General features: G+C 43.2%; 1 protein-coding gene and 1 long non-coding RNA gene across 2 annotated transcripts in view; one reads left to right on the forward strand and one right to left on the reverse strand.

Moving 5' to 3' along the window:
- The window catches only part of Zeb1 (zinc finger E-box binding homeobox 1), a 173186-nt gene extending 157963 nt beyond the window's left edge, over positions 1 to 15223 (forward strand). The window contains exons 5-8 of the mRNA XM_059263734.1: positions 1129 to 1234; positions 6683 to 8487; positions 10785 to 10965; positions 12766 to 15223. Of these exons, the coding sequence (XP_059119717.1) occupies positions 1129 to 1234; positions 6683 to 8487; positions 10785 to 10965; positions 12766 to 13367 (2694 nt within the window). The 3' untranslated portion in view covers positions 13368 to 15223. The remainder of the gene's footprint in view (positions 1 to 1128; positions 1235 to 6682; positions 8488 to 10784; positions 10966 to 12765) is intronic.
- LOC131911555 (uncharacterized) overlaps positions 1 to 21372 on the reverse strand; it is a 40901-nt gene extending 19529 nt beyond the window's left edge. Inside the window, exon 1 of the long non-coding RNA XR_009379394.1 lies at positions 21303 to 21372. This is a non-coding gene — a long non-coding RNA (uncharacterized LOC131911555). The remainder of the gene's footprint in view (positions 1 to 21302) is intronic.
- Between the last annotated feature and the right edge of the window lie 316 nt (positions 21373 to 21688).

A 21688-nucleotide genomic window follows, 5' to 3' on the forward strand; every position in this document is an offset into this window, starting at 1 on the left:
ATGCCTTTGCTCAGTTGAAGGATAACCTCTATAAAAAAGTCAACAGAAAAAAGAAACAGTCAACCTGTTTGCTCAGGACTTTGACATCACTCACAAAACCTGGTAATAAGGAGAGAGTGGTACTGAAGGAGAGGACCAGGGTTTGCAGCGATGACCTAATGGTGCAGTCTGAGAGGGGCCGTTGAAAGTGGAAGAGGGGCTAGCCTGGAAGGAGCTCCTGGGGAAATGGCCGCCTGCTCCTGGGCCTTGCTGAGGAGGCCTACCGGGAACAGCCCCATAGAGTGCTCTTTGCATTAGAGGCTGGTGCAGCCACAGCATAGACGAGGCTTAGAGAGGAGATGTCCATGTGACTTTTGAAAGTAGACCTACTCTGCAACAACTACCACCATCTTGGCTCAGTAGTGAAGACCCTTGCCAAAGAGTAGACAGACATCAAAGCTGAAATTACTCTATAAAAACAAACTCTTAAAATCTGCAATGACCATGATGACCACTTTTGTGAGGATTTTTCTGGTGGGTGTGAACTAAATGGAGCTGTGATGAGGGTTGGGGGGCAGTGTGAGAAAAGATGGTTGAGGGGTCTTGGAAACCGTTCAGGAATGTTGGTCTTTCAGGCCTTTGAAGTCATACTATGACTAAGGTATGAGCATTTCCATGTCTTAGAGAGGTATGTGCTCGATACATATTTCCATTTCTGTTATATGTCAGACCCTATTCCAGATAATAAGGACCCAAAAAGGAAGAGGACAAAGTCCTAACAGCAGGGAGCACATAAAGCTGATACAAATAAAACTAAAATGAAAAAAATTAAAAGTATATTCAAAATCCTCGGATTAAGGCACATTTTAGAAACATCAAACATACACGAGCTATGCCATCCTACTGAAATGGGCCTGGTACTCCAGTCAGGTCCTTGTTCTATTGGCAAATCTCTATAGACATCCTGCCTTCTTTATCTAGATTAGAGTGCAGACAAGACCATCCCTAGATCCTAGTAAAACATATACCACTCTACTTTGGGTAAATATTCTGTATTTGTGACTGCTACAATTTCAGGCCTCTAACAGACAAAGAAATCATCAAACTCACCTGGAATGTGAGACATAAAACACCAATTCTTTCTTGCAGAGACACGTGACGCAGTCTGGGGGTAATCGTAAATTCAAGTGCACTGAATGTGGAAAAGCTTTCAAATACAAACACCACCTAAAAGAGCACTTACGGATTCACAGTGGTGAGTATGTGCCTTCTTCCTGCATCCTGTGCAACCATGCCGTCTGTGCTCATGAGTAAGTCTATCATGACAGGTCCACATGTGTAAGGATTACTTGCTGGCTTTCGTTTGAATGATATTGTAGTAGTATCTAACCTCTGAAGTACATACTACAGCAAACTCCATGTTCCCACATGAATATAGTACAAGTGAAGATAGCCTTTACATGAGAAAAGTGAAAAAGGAACTGAATAAAATCATGGAGAGGTGGTCTGGACCCAGAGAGCTAACGCAACACAAAGAGGGAGAATTGTAGCATAAGTGAGAATTTAAAAGAAAAATGTATCTCCAGAGTCTGTACCATTCTATTCCATATCAGCTTGCATTGCTTTCTAGATTTAATGACAAAAGCTTATAAAGAAAATTGAGCAATCCCACATCACACTGTCAGATCGGTTCTTTTGATTAAACTCGGATATGTTTTTTATTTAAGTAAGTTGAGTGACAAAACCATCAACCAATGAGTGTGAGAACGTGGTGTTTGGTATTGTCGGCCTCATGATGGTTAATGCACTGATGAATCTCCAGGCAGTTGTCGGGTGGCTTTGTGAGCAGTGGTAGTTCTGTATCTTTTGGAATTCCATTTCTGGAACTTTCATTGTATCAACCATTAAATTAACCCTCAGTGATATATATGCCAAAGTCATCCCGTGAAAATGCTCAAACCAAGATCCTTAAAGGGAACTTTTATTTATCTTCACATATTATTAATGTTTCTAGAACGTACAGGTTATCTCCTGCAGCCTGCACAGTGTGCTAATGTACAGTGTACTATTCCTTAGCCCCTGTGTGACTGAAAGTGCTCACTGATAATAGTCTTCCTTCTTACTAGAGATGATTTGAAATGTTAGCTAAACACAGGGTTTATAAGTGCTGAGATTAGGGTTAAAGAACAAAAATAAGCCAAAACCTGAATAAGATTTATGCTGTAGTCTTACATTAGCATTTATCATCTTTCTTCATGGAATAAGTTGGGATGCATAGCTTATTCCAAAGATCAAAACACTGGTCTAGAAATAAGACATTGAAATTTAATGGAGAAATCCTGCGTGGTGATCAAAACCCCATCTTAATCAGTGTCCTTGTCAGGGTTTCTATTGCTGTAAAGAGACACCATGACCACCGCAACTCTTATAAAGGAAAAACATTTCATTGAGGAGGCAGCTTACAGTTTCAGAGGTTCAGTCCATTTTCATCATGGTGGAACATGGCGGCATGCAGGCAGACGTGGTGCTGGAAAGGTGGCTGATGATATTCAAACTACCACAATCAAGAAATGAGGAAATGAGTTTATATGGTCAAGAGCTTGATAATCAGACAGTGTGCTGATGCTTAAAAGCTCAGTTCAGGCCAATTCAGAAAGCACAAAATTCTCCCTTCATGCCACTCTCCACACATCATGTATTTGTGTCTCATTCTTCAACTTCTCTGATATGAGGCATGCGTACATTTAACACAGCAAGTAATACAAATTTGGAAATACTTGAGTAAAATGGGACTAGTCATCCTGACACTTGGTTGATGGAAAGTGTTCCTTAGAGCATCATAAAGAACAAAATATGAGGAGTGGAGAGATGGCTCAATGGTTAAGAGCACTGCCTGCTCTTCCGGAGGACCTGGGTTCAATTCCCAGCACCTACATGGCAGCTCACAACTGTGTGTAACTCCAGTTCCAGGGGATCTGACACCCTCACACAGACACACATGCAGGCAGAACTCCAGTGCACATAAAAATAAATCAGTCTTAAAAAGAAGTTTAAAAAGAACAAAGTATGATTTATTTCATCATCAGAATTATTTTGAAGTGCTATAGGAAAACTTGATAGAGTTTCTATTTTTAAATCAGATTCTTCAGTAGAGGCTACTGATATTTCACCCAAGTGTGATTTAGGAACATGTCTCTCCAGGGTGGTCACTTGGATACAGCCCAATATACAGCACTTTGAAAGTCTGGTTTATGCCAAAGGAAGACTGGAGCAGGGCTTCTCCAGGTGTCAGCCAGGGCCTGCACACACTGCCAGCCTCCTGTTCCTGGGCTCTCCAACAGATGACACAGAAACTGAGACTGTGAAAGAGACTGAGCAGCTGCTTTCAGACCACTGCTGTGACAGTTTCATTATTTCTAACTATTTGCTTTGTGTGTGCGTGTGTATGCATGTGTGTGCCACAATACACACCTGTGCGGGTCAGAGCATAGTTTGCAGGAGTTAGAACTCTCCCTCTACCATATGGTCTCAAGAATCAAACTCCAATCATCAGGCTTGGTGGGAAGAACTTATATCCACTGAATCATCTCACTGGACCCTTTATTTTCTTTTAGATTTTACAAAAATACAGGCAATAATGGATTAAAACTTAAAAACAAACAAACCCAAAACTCAAGTTCTTCTCTAAGGTGTCTTGAAAAATCACTCATTGTTCAGAGTGCCTAATAATGAATGAACTGCACACTCCTCAGAAAACATATATAGTGATTTTTTTCTTAGTTATTTTTTTCTTTAGCTTTTAAATTTTGTTGAGGATCAGAGTCCAAAATTACACTCCCTAAAATGACCTGGATTGTTACTCTGTTCTTATCACCATAAAGCTTTCACTATGAACCCTGGGCAGATCCATGTGCATTAGTGGGCAGATCATGTCTAGCAATGGGCAGATCCATGTGCATTAATGGGCAGATCCGTGTGCATTAATGGGCAGATCCGTGTGCATTAATGGGCAGATCCGTGTGCATTGATGGGCAGAGTCATGTGCATTAATGGGCAGATCTGTGTGCATTAGTGGGCAGAGTCATGTGCATTAATGGGCAGATCTGTGTGCATTAATGGGCAAATATGCTGTGTTAGGAGCTGAGCTGTGCCCTTGAGGCTCCCATGTCTCCATTCAGGTAAGACAAAAGCACCCCTGCCCAGGGTACAAGCCCCTCCCCCAGAGTACTGGCATATTCATTACCTGGACTCAGTATTCTAGACTGCACATTCTCATGTAAGATGTGACCACCCCCTTCCTTAGCCCTTAAAAACCCTCAGTTTGTATCTCTAGTTTAGTAGTACCACTTCCTGACAACTCCAGGCTGAGCTGGTTGCAAACCTTATAACCAAGGTAAACTGGGTCATGCTGTAAACATAAAGCTCTGAAATTAGAAACCAGTTTTCCAACATAGTAACTTTAGCTTAGAAAAATTACTCTGTATACATCCTTCCAGGCAGCAGTGAAGTATCGGGGTGATGACATTTACTTACTCCAGTAGGTCTCAAATAACCCCATAAGGTAGATTCTGTTACACCCCACCTTTTCTGATAAAGACACATAGGCTCATAATACTTGACTAACTCCTCCAAGATCACTTGGCTGATTCATGACATACCTGAGCTCTGTCAGCAGCTTCAAGCCATGGCCTCACCCCCTGTAGTATTTTCCCCCACCGTCTGCCTGTCTCTCTAATAGGAAAATATTCCTGTGCCTCATTATTATCCAGTCATGGACATCTGAACAGAGATGAGCTAGAGCAGACCCCTTGTCAAACAGAGCCGAATTGGCATACACCCTTTATCCCACGGTCACTGTAGACTTCCATCTGAAGGCGTTCTGAGCGCTGACTCCTATTCCAGGCAGCCTGTTGGCAACATTTGGATAAACTGGAGCACATCCAGAGGTAGGATAGGAAGCAGGGAAGGGTCCTGAGAACCCTGTCCTGAGAAAGCTTGTAAAGGGTCCTGATTTCCTCATTTTACAGGGAAACTGAAGATAGCATGTAGTGGATTGGAAGGTTTGCTTGTTTTTGTTTTTGTTTTAAAAAAAAAAAAAAAAAAAAAAAGATTAGCCTTGCTATGTGTAGTGTCAGAAGAGAAAGCAGGGAAAGGCCTGGGCGTAAGAACCAGCAGCTCTGGCTCAGCCTGTCCCTTGGTAAAATTGCTTTGTAAAGGAAACACTGCAGTTTTTAGGGAGCATGCTGAAGTGTTGTATATAATCTCATGACCTTCACAGCAACCCAGTGGGAATGTGTGTCTACTCACATGCCAAAGCACCGAGGTTCGGAAAGATTGAAGAAGTGGTATATGCTGGAGTCAGAATCTGAACCCATTCTGTGGCAAAGAGCCTGGCTGTCTTCCCCGGGGGGTCCTGCAGGAGTCACCTGCCTTGTGCTAAACAGTTTAAGCAGAAAATGATAATCAAATATGCAAACACACCCTATTGAAGGAGTTCTAGGCAGAGGCTTCTTAGATCCCTGGAAGTTCTAGCATCTGGTCCTTCAGATAAGCACATTGCTGAGAAGGTGGGTTCACCTCCTCAGCCTCTCAGCCTCGACCCCACAGCAGCAGCAGCAGCAGCAGCATTACACCGACTTCCTCAGTGCTTTCCTTTAACTTGAGGGAACAGAAGTGTTACATTCTGCTGTAACACTCACTAGAGATCAGCATTGTCACGTTTCCTAAGGAACCACGAGTCTTCAATGGTGTAAGAGTATCCATGTGACCCACCCCATAGGTGTAAGAGACAATGGCTAGTGAGACCCAGAGAATTCCCCTTACTAGGCAGCTAATCGACTGTAACTGAGTTGGAATCAAAAATTTTAAATTAGACTCATGTGACAATATTGCCTTTATCTCAGTACTTCTCAAAATTTTCTCCTAAAGGGTATCTGATGGCCAGAGAGAAAGGATGTCTTATGTTCTGGCGACTCTAGACAGCATTTCAGGGGAGGCTTCCACCATTGTGGGCGTCTCTAACGTCACACTGCTTTTCCTGCCAGTTCACACAAGTGTTGGATTTAACCAAATTAATCTGTTTGAACATAAAAACAAAGTTTTACCATACCCACTAGCATGAGAAATTAAGCTGATGCCTTGGTTCCCAGTCCCTACAAGAGAGCCTGGTCTCTGGGGGAAAGTTGGTGGTTACAAATGCTTCTATTAAGGGTTTCCTCCTCATAAGGGAAAGATTTTTCCAATGGAGCTGTAAGGACGTGGGAATTTTTATCAATCAAGGACACACATGCTTGTTAAGTCTGAGGGGAGATTACATTTATTTTTCTTTCCTCTAACATTAATTTTTTCTACAGATGCTTATGTGAAGTCTCAACATTACACAGATTGATGAAATGGGATAAGAAAAAGTTACTCAAAAGAGTAGACCGATTCTTTTTGATATTTGAGCATTATTGGAAGTTACAGAGCATGGCAGGAATGCTGTGCACATGTTAAGAAGGGTCCCTGCTTGGCTAGCACACCATTCAGAGGAAGGTTCTACTTCACATGTTTTTAACATTTCTGTAGCTTTTGAACTTGAAATAATACTGTAAATAAATAGTGTCATGGGCACACAGGGGAGTCCTGTTTTTTTTAAATTGCTATGTCTTATTGTGTGGCAGTGTGGAAATGTACAACTCACTGAATCTATTTTGTTGTTTAGGAGAGAAGCCATATGAATGCCCAAACTGCAAGAAACGTTTTTCCCATTCTGGTTCCTATAGCTCACACATAAGCAGTAAGAAGTGTATTAGCTTGATGCCCGTGAATGGGAGGCCCAGATCAGGACTCAAAACATCACAGTGTTCCTCGCCATCTCTTTCGGCGTCGCCAGGCAGCCCCACACGCCCACAGCTACGACAGAAGATAGAGAATAAACCCCTTCAAGAACCGCTTTCTGTAAACCAAATCAAAACTGAACCTGTGGATTATGAGTTCAAACCCATAGTGGTTGCTTCAGGAATCAACTGTTCAACCCCTTTACAAAACGGGGTTTTCAGCGGTGGTGGCCAATTGCAGGCAACCAGTTCTCCTCAGGGCGTGGTGCAAGCCGTTGTTCTGCCAACGGTTGGTTTGGTGTCTCCCATAAGTATCAATTTAAGTGACATTCAGAATGTACTTAAAGTGGCGGTAGATGGTAACGTAATACGGCAAGTTTTGGAGAATAATCAAGCCAGTCTTGCATCCAAAGAGCAAGAAGCAGTCAGTGCTTCATCCATCCAACAGGGTGGCCACTCTGTGATTTCCGCCATCAGTCTTCCTTTAGTTGATCAAGATGGAACCACCAAAATTATCATCAACTACAGTCTTGAGCAGCCTAGCCAACTTCAGGTTGTTCCTCAGAATTTAAAGAAAGAAAACCCAGCCCCTACAAACAGCTGCAAAAGTGAGAAGTTACCAGAAGATCTTACTGTTAAGTCAGAGAAGGACAAAAGCTTTGATGGGGCTGTGGATGATAGCACTTGCCTTCTGTGTGATGATTGCCCAGGAGACCTCAATGCACTTCCAGAACTAAAGCACTATAACCCAGAGCACCCTGCCCAGCCTCCACCCCCTGCCCCAGAAGCCGAGAAGCCAGAGTCCTCTGCTTCATCAGCCAGAGATGGCGATTTGTCTCCCAGTCAGCCACCTTTAAAGAACCTCCTGTCGCTCTTAAAAGCTTACTATGCTCTGAACGCACAGCCAAGCGCAGAAGAGCTCTCAAAGATCGCCGATTCTGTGAACTTACCACTAGATGTAGTTAAAAAGTGGTTTGAGAAGATGCAAGCTGGACAGATTCCGGGCCAGTCTCCTGAACCACCTTCTCCAGAAACAGGCACAGTCAACATCCCTGCAAAGAACGATGAACAGCCTCAACCTGCAGATGGAAGTGAGCCCCAGGAAGACAGCACAAGTGGACAGAGTCCTCTCAAGATGACTAGCTCCCCGGTTTTGCCAGTAGGATCAGCCATTAATGGTTCCAGAAGTTGCACATCATCCCCTTCACCTCTAAACCTTTCCTCGGCCAGGAACCTGCAGGGTTACTCTGGCGTAGCAGACGGTGCCCAGGAGGAGCCCCAAGTAGAACCTCTTGACCTCTCACTACCAAAGCAACAGGGAGAGTTACTGGAAAGGTCGACTATCAGTAGTGTTTACCAGAACAGTGTTTATTCTGTCCAGGAAGAACCCTTGAACTTGTCTTGTGCAAAAAAGGAGCCACAAAAGGACAGCTGTGTTACAGACTCAGAACCAGTTGTAAATGTAATCCCACCAAGTGCCAACCCCATAAATATTGCTATTCCTACAGTCACTGCCCAGTTACCCACAATCGTGGCCATTGCCGACCAGAACAGTGTTCCCTGCTTACGTGCACTCGCTGCCAACAAGCAGACTATTCTGATTCCCCAGGTGGCTTATACATACTCGGCTACAGTCGGCCCTGCAATGCAGGAACCACCAGTGAAGGTAATCCAGCCAAACGGAAACCAGGTTAGTAAAGTACTAGCTAACTTCTTCTAGTGAGGTAACCTCCATCCGCTGTAGAGTTAACCAGATTGGTACAATTGTTACGTTTAAAAGGAACTTAACCAGTTTGCTTTCCTTGTGTGGCAGGATGCCTTCCTTTGCCTACTAATCTGAGGTGGAGGCATCAACTATAGTTGAAAGTGTCTTCTCCTCTGAAAAACAGTACATACACTTCAGCTGGGGACATACTTGAACTTAGAAGCCTAAGAGAAAAGTTGTAATACTCATTGATTAGGTTTCTGGTTTTCTAGTAACTTCTCATATTGGTCATATTGGTAAGTTTCTACTTTGCTTGTGATCATTAGTAAACAATTGTGTTCCCATCTACCATAAAACACCAGGAAGGCTTTGCTGGTGCAGCGTGTGCCAACGCCTTTGTTAAGAGGTTTTGATGAAACAGAGTATGCTGGGAACTTAGCTCATGCATTTGTGGGTTGTGAATTGAGTGTTTGGTCATAATTATGGTGGGGTACGGCTGCGGCCTGGGTGTGCATTCCCCTCTTTAGAGGGGTTTTGCTTTGCTTGATTGGTTTTGGTTTTGGTTAGAACTCTACTGTATGGCTGTATGTTTCTCGAAATCTGTGCAGTCATGTCACTAGCCTTGATGTCACCACTTTTTCATCAGTTTCTTTAACTGAATAAGATACCAGAGGTGGCTGTTTTATCTTACGAGTACCGCTGCACTTACTTCCGGATCCTGCTCAGATGCACCTGCTGCCTGCGGTGCCCTTCAATATTGCTGCCCTTGGGCTTCCCCAGAACTGTAGTAACTCCTGAAGAAAATGTCCACGGAACCAATGACACTAGATTTCTGGTGTATAAAAACACTAGTGTGTGTGTGTGTGTGTGTGTGTGTGTGTGTGTGTGTGTGTAATGTATACTTCTGTATGTACAGGTGTGTCTACCCATGAGTGTGCATGTAGAGGCCAGGGATTGACAATGACTGTCTTCCTCAGTCACTCTAAAGTTTGAGACAGGTTCTCTCACTGCACCTGGAGCCTACCATTTTGTCTAGACTGGCTAGCAGTGAGTCTCCACTATCTGCTTGTCTACACATTCACATATACCCCAGTGCTGGGATTACAGATGAGCATCACACATGCCTGGCTTTTACATGTGTGCTGGGATCTGAACTCAAGTCCTTATGCTCGTATAGCAAGCATCCTCCCCACTTAGCCATCTTCCAGCCCTTCTTGACACATTGGAATTTAAAGAAAACGGAGCTTTGACCATTTCAGATGACTGTTTGACTGTGTCAGAGAGCTGTGAAGGGGACTCACTTCTGCACCAGCGGCCACAGAGACAGGCAAAGGGCTGTTTTCAGGACATCAGTGGGTTAAGGCAGCACTCTGGGAGACTCTAGGAAAAACACAAATCTTAGCTGACCTAAGTCTGCAACAGGCTCTCTGCAGGGTTATTCCATTGAGAAGAGTGCCTTCCTCCTAAAACGGCTTCCCTGAAACTGTCTGAGGTACTGTGTTGTCTTTTGTTCATTCTAGGAGAATTGTAAGGGTTCTTTTTGACAGGCAGCTACTACTATTTAAAAATCACAGACCTTCTCACACTGCTCCTCCTCATTCCAGAGAAAATGTGAACTAAAGCAAACCTGTCCGTCAGACCAAGACAGCTGGTGTGAACCCCCAGAGTGGAGGGTGCAGTTTAAAGACATTTTCTAAACACTGTGTCTTAATATTTACGTAGTGAAACCCAGAATCTTTTATGAAAAGTATGGTAAATGATGAAGTTGTAAATGATGAATTCGCAAGCTCCGTGATTAAACCTTTCTGCAAAATTGCTGTAAATTCATAATTTGCCGGAACCAAGTAACTGTGGTTACTGTCCTTCTTTCCAGTTGAAGAAATGTTTTCACCATGATTGTTCCTGTGCTGTCCCCAGTCCCACTTCTGTCTCCCAGTGACCCGGGAGCCCATCTGCCGTGTCACTGTAGTATGTCCTTCCTGTGGTCAGCGTGAGGGAAGCCACCCTCTAACATGAGGCTCACCTCCCGTGCATTGTCTGATTTTCCTACACTTATTTATTTATGGACAGTGGAGGGCAGAGCTTCACATGCCACTACTCAGACATAGCGGTCAGAGGACACCTGTGGAATCCAGTTCTCTCCTTCCTCCTTGTGGATCCCAGGGATCCAACTTGGGTCATCAGCCTTGGTGACAAGTGCCTTTACCTGCTGAGCCGTCTCACTGACCCTATCTCTTGTGTGTCTTTTAATTTGAAATTTAATCTTTTTTTCTCCCCCTCAGGATGAAAGGCAAGACACTAGCTCAGAAGGAGTCTCCACCGTGGAGGACCAGAACGACTCTGACTCTACACCACCCAAAAAGAAAACTCGGAAGACAGAGAATGGAATGTATGCGTGTGACCTGTGTGACAAGATATTTCAGAAGAGTAGCTCACTGTTGAGACACAAATATGAACACACAGGTATGTATGTCAGTGGACACAAGCACAAGGTTCAGTTCAGCTTCTGCCGTGGTAACTGTGGGGACAGTGGGCTGAGGTGACTGGGAGAGGGCCCAGCTTCAGGGGGCAGCTGTTCCGGGAGCGCCAGCCATCCTGGCTAAAGGCTTGCCTCCTGACCACCTGAAGGTTTTTAAATTAAGATCTTTGCTTTTTAGAAAGAACTTCTGCATAAGAGGCTGAACTTGATTTTAAGATCCCTTCAGCTCTGAGATTCTGTAATTCTGCACAAAATACCCAAGCCCTGGGCTCATCTAGGGACTGGCAAACAGTGTCTTACAGACCACACAAGGCTCCACTCAGCTCTCTAATGCCTGTGAGCCAAGAATGGACTTTTCATTTTTAGTGATTGAAGAAGATAAAAGGTAAAAATCGAAATCCAGCATCCTAGCTGATGTTTTATCCCTCTCAGTCACATCCCTCACTTGCTTGTTGCCCAAGGATGCTTTTCTGCTCCAGCCAATGATAAATTTGAGTGATTGCAGTAAGTACAAAGGCCAGCCAATCCCAAGACGCTTCCCTAAAGGGCTTTTTACAGAAACCCCTTGCCAGTCTGGCCTTCCCAGTTCACTCTCTCCAGAGCCACACTGGTCAATTTCAGTACGTGTATCTCTGAAGCCCGGGAAATCCAGTTAAGAAGTATGTGCAGACCCCTGTGGCCCGAGAACTCCCTCCATGACTGACCTCCAGCTTGAATTGCTTTCAGCAAACTCACAGAATCCTGATATAAACTATCAGACTCCTAGCTGATAAAACTGCACAGCCAGCCAGTTTCTCTCCAACAAGATGGCTGGGTGAAGGACTGGTTTGATCTTAAACTCTAATCCCCAGCCTTTTTCCCTGGCCCTTATCAGCTGTTTCAGCTAGTATCTACATACATGCCTCTCATGTGCTTATCAACTGTGAGAAGAAACACAGAGACGTGTTCTTTCTTTTTCCATCTGTATGTTGCAGTGTGACTGACACCTTGGCAGTTGTTGGAGTTAAAAGGTAGCACCAGGTAGGAAAACCTGGGCCTCTAACAAGGCTTTGGACCACGGCCCTCTATAGTTATTTTCACTGAGAGAATTAGAAAATGTCCTGATTCTTTAAAAAAAAGTTAAATACTGGCAAATAGCAAAATTAAAATTACGTCCTAGTTTGCGAAGAGATATCAAGTCATTTCTGCATTTGAGGGGCTGACTGCCTCGTGACATTGGCGTTGTTATGGCCAGGCCCTGTTACGGGCCAGCTGCTGCTGTCCATGTCTGCAGTGGTGCTCCAGCTCACGCCCACTCACCAGGAGCAAGATGGCCTCTAGGCAAAAGCCAGCTTCCTGGGGTCAAAGCAATCTTAGATATTACAATTTCTAAAGAACTTCAGTACATAAACTGTATATTTATGTGAATTTTGTCATAAGTGAAGAAATATATGAGACATTAAAATGCCATTGGAAACAGGGATTTCCAGCCTCCGGTGCTTACCACCCATGGCTCATGAGAGCCTCACTTAATGTTCTGCCATGGGTCCTGATGAATGTATTTTTGGCATTTCAGCCTTATGTAATTCCCACTGACCTCCTCTACAAAGTACAGTGTGTAGCCTTGAATTTTCACATATTAAAGATAAGCCATAGTGTTATAAGTACAGTTGGGGACCTGCTAGTTTCTTAAGCATGAAACTGTAACTGTCCCCTTTCCACACCTGAATGTCCCTTAATGCTCACAAGCTCTTTTATTTCCTTATGCCACTGTTTTGTTTCATATCTGTGTTCTAACCTTACAGGTAAAAGACCTCATGAGTGTGGAATCTGTAAAAAGGCATTTAAACACAAACATCATTTGATTGAACACATGCGATTACATTCTGGAGAAAAGCCCTATCAATGTGACAAGTGTGGAAAGCGCTTCTCACACTCGGGATCCTATTCTCAGCACATGAATCACCGCTACTCCTACTGCAAGAGAGAGGCTGAAGAGAGAGAGAGCACGGAGCAGGAGCAGGAAGAGGCTGGGCCGGAAGTCCTGATGAATGAGCATGTTGGTGCCCGGGCATCTCCCTCCCAGGCTGACTCAGATGAGAGAGAAAGTTTGACAAGGGAAGAGGATGAAGACAGTGAAAAGGAGGAAGAAGAGGAGGAGGATAAAGAGATGGAAGAATTGCAGGAAGAAAAGGAATGTGAAAACCCACAGGGTGAGGAGGAGGAGGAGGAAGAGGAGGAAGAAGAGGAGGAAGAGGAGGAGGAAGAGGATGAAGCTGAGCATGAGGCAGCAGCCAAGACTGAGGGTGCAATGGAGGATGGAGCTGCCCAGCAGGCAGGCAGCTTAGAACAGAAGGCGAGCGAGAGTAGCGAGCAACTGTCGGAAGAGAAGACAAATGAAGCCTAGGAGTTCTAGAAGGAAATTCTACTTGGTAATGAAATTTGCTCTATATTACCCACGCTTTTCATGGAAACACGGCCCCTGTGCTGTGGTTCCTGCTCACTACTGTGTAATGTCAGAACTGAAAAAAAAAAAAACAAAATACAAAAAAAAAAAAAAATCCGGGTGTGCCTGAACCTCAGACCTAGTAATTTTTCATGCAGTTTTCAAAGTTAGGAACAAGTTTGTAACATGAAGCAGATTAGAAAACTTTAATGACTCAGAGAACAGAGGTTTCTTAGCAGGTTACAGGAAGCTGGATGAGCATCTGGCATGTTATCAGTATTATCACTCTTACGTTGGTTCATTCTTAAGCTGTACAATGGGAGAAATTTTATAATTTTTTATTGGTAAACATATGCTAAATCCGCTTCAGTATTTTATTATGTTTTTTTAAAATGTGAGAACTTCTGCACTACAGAATTCCCTTCACAGAGCAGTAGAAAGCAGTTCCAACCGTGCTGACTACCTGTTACCAAGTCAGTCAGGAGGTAGGACCTCTACGTTAGACGCCATGTTGTCATTTAACATGTATTGCTAGCCTTAAGGAAGCAGCCGAGAGAAGAACTGAAGTTTCTTACTCATGTGATTTGAAATGGAGTTCAAAGGTTGTCGTTGAGTTCTGACTGCAGGGACGAACAGTGTTGAGAGGACGGCAGGTCGGCAGAATCAGTGTTGGTGATTGTGTTTGCGTACGTGGGAGCAACTATGAAGGATCTCTAGGAAGCAAGCGTTGGGTCTCCTTTGGCCTTAAGCAAGACCTGTGTGCTGTAAGTGCCATTCCCAGTATTTCAAGGCTCTAACTGCCTTCATTCAGTGTGTGGCCTACAATAACTAGCATTTGTTGATTTGTTTGATGTTTCAAAATTCCCAAATAAAACTCAAAACCACTGACTGTCAGAGAAACTGAAGCACTGGGACATTTCATACTTTGGTTCCTCAGTATTCATTTTACGTTGATTGACTTTCAGAAATCTCTACAGAAACAAAAGGGAAATTCTCTAAACTACTTCATCCATGTACTTGCGTGTCAGACATGGATAAGCCATTGGTAATTTGGCTCACAACCGTTTCCAAATGTTAGTTATTACGGACCCAGTTGATGAACAACATTAGCTGATTTTTACCTATCAGTATTATTTTCTTTCTTTTAGTTTATAGATCTGTGCAACATTTTGTACTGTACGTCTTCAAGCCTGGCAGTATTAATACCCTTCTTACTGACACGTACTTTTAGTTTTAGAAAACTTTTATATTTATGTGTCTTATTTTTATATTTCTTTATTTATTACACAGTGTAGTGTATAATACTGTAGTTTGTATTAATACAATAATATATTTTAGTATGAAATTTTGGAAAGTTGATAAGATTTAAAGTAGAGATGCAATTGGTTCTCGTGCATTGGGATTTGATTTAACAGTGTTCTGTTAACATTTATACTCGCCTTGGGCTGTAGAGCAGAGTTTAAATGGGAATGTATTAGTTTTACAACTACAATCAAGTCATTCTCCCTTTACCCAGTTTTTAATATGAAACTCTTACACTTTGAAACTCACTGTGTGACTCATAGCATGATGCTCTGCAGTTCTTCTGTTAAGAGTTAGCCCAGCCATAACTCATTCCCTTAGCAAGCCAAATTAGAATTGCCTTCTGTAAACAGTGTTGGGAACAATGTTTAACATGTTGTGCCAATTTGTTCCTGTATCCATGTATGTAAGCTACCGATCCGACTCTTCCTTTTAAGTTCCTTGTTACACCATGGTCATTTTCTAGTTTTTTACCAGACTCCCCAGCTCACAATAAAATGCATCAACAAGCCTGACCTGCTCTCATTCTTTGGATCATTGTCAAGATTTTCTTTGGAAAATTGTCTATGAAATGGGCATTGCATCCCAGAGCTTCATTCATCTTGAGCTGAGTTTGTTGACACTAAGTATGTTAGACATTTAGCATGAAGTTTGCCTTTTCCTGTGGGGAAATGGCCCCGGGGAAGCCCTCTGCAGGGGTCACCCCTTCTTCTGGAACCCTCCACCCACATCCCAGGAGGCCTTACCCTTAGGGTACTTCAGGGATGTCTGAGTTTAGATGCCTTTTGCTTGCACTCTGCTGGGTTTTGTACCCTCCTCATCAGCTCCTGTACTGTCCCTGGTGTCCCTTCCCTCTGTCACGGTCACCCCCAGGTGCCCACTGCCCAGCAGACTGCCTCTCACTAGTTGCTACAGCAGCTGTTCATTGGATGGTGTAGAGGCTGCACGTTGATAGAGCCCGGCCGTACTCACATCTGAGAATCCATATGGTAAATGATTCCCATAAGCTGCCAGTGGGCTTATTTGAGTTATTAGGCACTCAGCATAGGAGATAAAACTAATTACTGCCTTTTCAGATGCTCTGTTATGATCTGTGGAAAGCTTATTTCTAGGTGTCTTTCTGGTGCTCAGTTTCATGGTGCATGGTACAGACGTTGGAAGCTGAGGGTGGGACTACCTCAAACTTGATAGACCCAATTCTGAAGTAACTTCCCGTGTCAAAGCTGCACATTCCCCATGTGCTCCCCATCTTCCTGTGCCAGGGCCCTACTTCCCATGTCCTTTGTCATCAGGCTGCCTGATTTCCTTTGTCCCTAACACCAAACCCCATAAACAAACATACTGTAAAAGGTTATTAAATACTAGGTTGCCGTTCTGAGGGGGTGTCCAGTAGTCATGAAGGTAAAGCTTGGAGAGGACAGTGCATTACCCATGTGGCTAAAGGGCCGGTGAGGAAGTCGTAACTAGGCATTATCAAGGAGCAGTTCTTCCCACTGCTCCCTCAGTGTGAAAAAGCAGCAGCCATGCCCTCAGATGCATCTGCCTTGCTGCCTTTATCAAGAGTATTTTTCCATTGAGCCTTAAAAATACACAGAAAAGCCATATGCCCGTGACCACATGCACAATAAGTAGAATGAGGCTCTGCACACAGGCCTGTCTGGCTTCAAGGTTCATGCCTCTGCCCATCCTGCTTCACATTTCATGTTGAAATGGATTCTCCTGGCCACATAGAAACTTAGGCCCAGCCCCAGACAAGAGGAATAAAAAATACCCCTAAAACAATACACAACCTGACAGAGTTGAAGGTGGAGGGAGACATAGGATTTTCCTCAATCTCAATGCAAACTTAAAAGACAGCCTTGGGGGTAAAGTACTTTGAAAGTGGTAAAGTTGACAGAGAAATCTCATGGCTTTCACCTGAGATCATTGGAAAGCTGTATTAGGATGATCATGTATTAACTCTGTCTCAGAACATCAGACCTTCAGAAGCACCTCTGCTCAGAGAAGAAAAATTCACCCCAATAACACCTGGGCCATTTATGGGTAAAAAACATTATAGGGCCCAATAGAACTCTCACATTTGAGACGATTGGAACAGAAGGTTCCCCTAACTACTCAGGGGGTCAAAAGCACTTGCCAAGAACTCCTGGTGACCTGAGTTCCATCCCCAGTACCCACAGTGGAAGGAAAATAATGTCCTCTGAACACCATATGTATGCCATGTGCACATGCACGCGCACACACGCACACACACACACACACACACACACACACACTCATATAAATGTTTAAACTATAAGCCAGTAATAAATGCATTTTTAAGATCTCCCAAATTATTACAAAGCCATATCAAGTTGTTACTGATGGGAAACATGATTCTTAAATGATGATATCTTATGTCAAAACTTGTAGCATAAAGTTAAAGTGATATATGCAAGAAAATGCACAGTGTTAAATGCTGACAACAGGAAGGAATAAAGGACTCACTCGTCTAAGCTTCCACCTCAAACCATCAAAGGAAAAAACATGAACAAAGCAGGAGAGAGCCAATAATAAGGAAAAGAGAAAACAAAGATAAAAAGCTGTGTAAACCAAGTCAGCCTTTGAAAAGACAGATTTCTAGCCATACAGACCAAGGAAGACAGAAGAGACATAAATTGCCAATCTTGAAAAAGAAATGAGGCAGTCTCCAGACCCTACAGAGGAAGATAAGGAAGTAATAACTCCGTATCTAGATATCTGACAGCTTAGATGAAAGTGACACCCTTCTTAGAAGGCCCTAATTACCAAAGCTCATTCATAAATAACCTAAGTGATATTAAAAAAATCAAATTGATAGCTAAAAACCTCCCTCCAGAGGAAATTCAGACCAGATGGTGCCACTGGTGAATTCTTTCATACATTTAAGAAGTTTGTAACAATTCTTCACAGGTCATCTCCTTCCTCAAGTGCCTGTGAAGCTCAGATAACCAACAATGGTATTTCAAATCAAGAGCTACAGACTTAAGTTCTCCAAAAAAAGATGCAAAGACCTAACTGAATGTTAGAAACTTACTTTGAACACTTTATCAAAAGGAAAATATATTGTGATTAAATGGGATTTGCCCTAGAACATCAGGATTTGTGAAGCATCCAAAAGCCACGTAGTGTAACTCCCATTAACAGTAAGATTGACGGAGTGGGACTATGTGTTTATCTTCGTAGGGGTAGGAAAAACATGGACAAAACTTAACACCAAGTTACAAATTACCAGCAGTTAGAAATGGGAGGTGACCACTGTAATAATTGGCATCTTCAAAACCTTCACAAGTAAAACCCACAGTGTGAAAGAAACACACCTTCGTGTGGATGAGGAGCAAGACCCCAATGCCACTCTCATGCTCGCTAAACCTCACGCGGGGTTGTGTCCTTTACATACAGACTGCAAGAGCTTGTTGTCTCCAGGCAGCCCAGTTGTCTACTAGGAAACAAGGAATTTGGAAAGGAAAGGCAAGAAGCCATGAGAAATTCATTCATATTCTACTAAATAGTCCTAGATGTGGGAATTTACACCTAGACATGGTACCATAAAAACTAAAATATTTGGTGATGATTTAACCAAATACAAAACCTGTGCACTGAAAACTCCAAAATATTGATGAAATAATTAAAAATACAAAGAAAATGAAATTCCACGCTTATGAGTTAGAAGATGAAAGCGTATTAAGGAAAAAGTTTTATCCAACTATTGACACAATGCTGTTTTAATTTTGTGGAAGAACAAAGGACTCAGAAAATCATTTTGAAAAGAACAAATTTGGAGGGCTTGGAGTTTGTAGTTTTATAAAGCTACAATATTCAAAACAGTTTATGAGCATGAGAATGGCTATAGATGAGGAAAATGGAGTTAACACCCAGGACCCACGTACACTGACAACCGGGTTTTGTCAAAGGTGACAAGACAGTGTAGTGGAGAAATGTTGTTTAAAACGTGATGCTGGGCCTGCCGGTATGTGGTCCGTTCCTGCAGTCCCAGCACCCACCCAGGAGGCTGGAGGAGAGAAACATGAGTTTGAGGCCAGCTTGGGCTACATAGCAAGCCACTATCAAAAAAACAAAACAGTGACTCTGGCATTAAGTCCTCAGGAAACGAATGTGCTCCTCACAGCATGTCCAGAAACTGATGAAAATTGGTGATAAGCCTGACTGTAAGGGCTAAGCCTTTAAAAGAATGAGAATTCCTGTGTGACCTTGAGTTAGAAAGAATCCTAGATAAGAAAAACAAAGCAGAATAAAAGCTTTTGCCTTAAATGCTATTGAGAAAACTAAAAGTCAGACTGGGTAAAATATTTGCAGAACATACATGTATATAGCATATACTCATAAGAAATCAAAGCATGTCCACACAATAAACCTACACATGAATGCTAACAATTATAGCTAAAAAATTGGGGGTAAAACTGAGTCATCTAGTTAACAAAATGTATTATGTACATACAATAAAATATTGACCATGAAAAGGGATGAGATTGTAACACGTGCAATGGGCTGAATGAACCTTGAAAATGATTGAACCTGTGCAAAGTGAATGACATCACCAACAGAAGACTACATTCTCTGACTCCACGTGTGACATGTCCAAAAGTAAGGAAATCTAGGCAGAGAGAAGGATCTGCGGCTGCCTTAGACTGGAAGCAGGGAAAGATGGTGATTAATTCCTGTGGGTACAGGTTTCCTTGGGGAATAACGAATGTTCTAGATTGTGGTGCTATTTGGGCAACTCTGTACTAACCCATATCACTACATTACAAATGGGTCACTGTACTGCATGAACTGTGTCAATAAAGCTGCTAAAACGTGTGTGCATGTGTGCTAAGTATGGAGGAGACTAGAAACTGTCTTCTAAACCATAAGGTTAGGTTAACCACAATATGCTGCCACCATACACCCAACAAAATGGGTAAACCTTTGGATACTTGGTAACACCAAATGTTGGCCAGGGTCTAAAGCAACCAAACCATTTGCATATGGCTGGTGGGAATTTAAAATGCCACAACCCCTCTGGAAAATTACCCATCTAGTGAAGTTCAAACCCCCTCCATGAGATCCAGCCAAGATAGCGGAAGGATTGTATTACAATGCCCATAGCAGTCAGGACAGCCCATCCAGACTTAGCCCAAATGTCCATTGCCAGTGATGGAAGAGACAGGTCTACCCATGCAGTGGACTCCACTCAGTTAGATGTACAATGTGAACAAAGATGAAAAGCAGAGTGTTTGGCGGAGCAGGATGCAGGGACTATACAAGGGCAGTACATTTCCCAAACCTCTGAACTATTTATGTTTGCACTGGGTGAGTTTTAGCATATGCAAATTACAATAGCTCAATAAAGCCGATTCTGAGGTAGGTAGGAGACCATAGACGCAAAGGAAACCCCACCTCCAGGTGAAAGACGTAGCCGCTCCTGCGTGCAGGCAACATTGAATATTCTACCCCAAACCGTCTGTTCTTATTGGTTTGAAAGGAAAGAAATCAATTATGCTAAAATTAATCCTTAGAAAAAAACATTCTCAGCGTAATGCTGGCTTACATAATGATTATCTCATTTAGCTGCGGCACATTTCAGTTTCCCTTTGAAATACATCATTGCTGAAAGCTTTATGAGTGTAATTTTGTGAGGGTTGATTTTGACTTAAATAGGCACTCCCCACCTGCCGTTAGATGTTTTTAAGCTAAGGTAACTAAAGATCAACACTTAATATTTCAGCTGCAGGAATGAGTGCATTTTGTCAGAATAATAGGGGTGCGTTGGAGAATAGATTGTGTTTGGGGATGTCAGTTTCACATAAGCCTCATTTCCTCCATTAATTAGGAACAGACTTGGTTTCTGAACACAGCAGGCCGGGGCCTTGCTGCACTGGGGTTGTTGGGATTGGGGCTGTTTTTGGTCAGTAACACCGTTTCTGTCATGAGATTAGTGGGATTTTTTTTTTTCAGCCGTAGAAGGTGGGGAAAGGAAACAGTGTCTCCAATTAGGTGTCATCTAGGATGACTACAAGCTATGTTTTCTTTCATCTGGATATCCAGAAAATGCTAGCCTATTGCTGAAACCCAGTCCTTGGCTTTATTTGGCCGGGAGAAGCTCTGAGCTGCACAGTGGGCAGCACTCAGTCATGTTCCCACTCCAGAGATGACGTGGAGACACTGGACTGTTAGACTCATGGGAGACCAGCATGGGCAGCAGAGGTGTGCCCAGCTCCTCCTCAGTCATCCCAGCCCAGAGCCAAATTCTAGAACCGTTGTCTTAGTTATGGTTTTTATTGCTGTGATGAAACACCGTGACCAAAAAGCGAGTGGGGGAGGAAAGGGTTTATTTGACTTATACTTCCACAGCACTGATCTTTCATTGAAGGGAGTCAAGACAGAACTCAAACAAGGTAGGATCCTGGGGGCAGAAACTGAAGCAGAGGCCATGGAGGGGGGCTGCTTACTGGCTTGCTTCCCATGGCTCACTCAGCCTGCTTTCTTATAGAACCCAGGACCACCAGCCCAGGGATGGCACCACCCGCAGTGGGATGAACCCTCCCCCACTGATCACTGAGAAAAATGCCTTACTGCTGGATTTCATGGGGACATTTCCTCAACTGAAGCTCCTTCCTCTCTGATGACTCTGGCTTGTGTCAAGTTGACACAAAAACAGCCAGTCCAGCCACGTTCTAGAGTGAACAGCTCTAAATTCTAAGTTCCTAGTCCTGCTCCAGGGCTGCTCCAGGGATTCCCTGGCACGAGCAGCCTGCTTTCTCTGTGCCTGAGATGGCCATGCACTAAAAGACAGGGCTTTAGAGTCAAGGTCATTTTATAAAATGCTTCCCTCAAGAGTCCAGCCACTTTTAGGGATAGTAATGTCAAGTCTTGCTCAACCTAACGAAGCTACGGTTGCCAGCTCCTCAAAATGAGTCACTAGAAAGTGCTGAGGCTCAACAGAAAATCATTAGAAATCC

Source organism: Peromyscus eremicus, chromosome 5 (assembly GCF_949786415.1).
Source record: "Peromyscus eremicus chromosome 5, PerEre_H2_v1, whole genome shotgun sequence".
Classification (NCBI taxonomy): Eukaryota; Metazoa; Chordata; class Mammalia; order Rodentia; family Cricetidae; genus Peromyscus; species Peromyscus eremicus.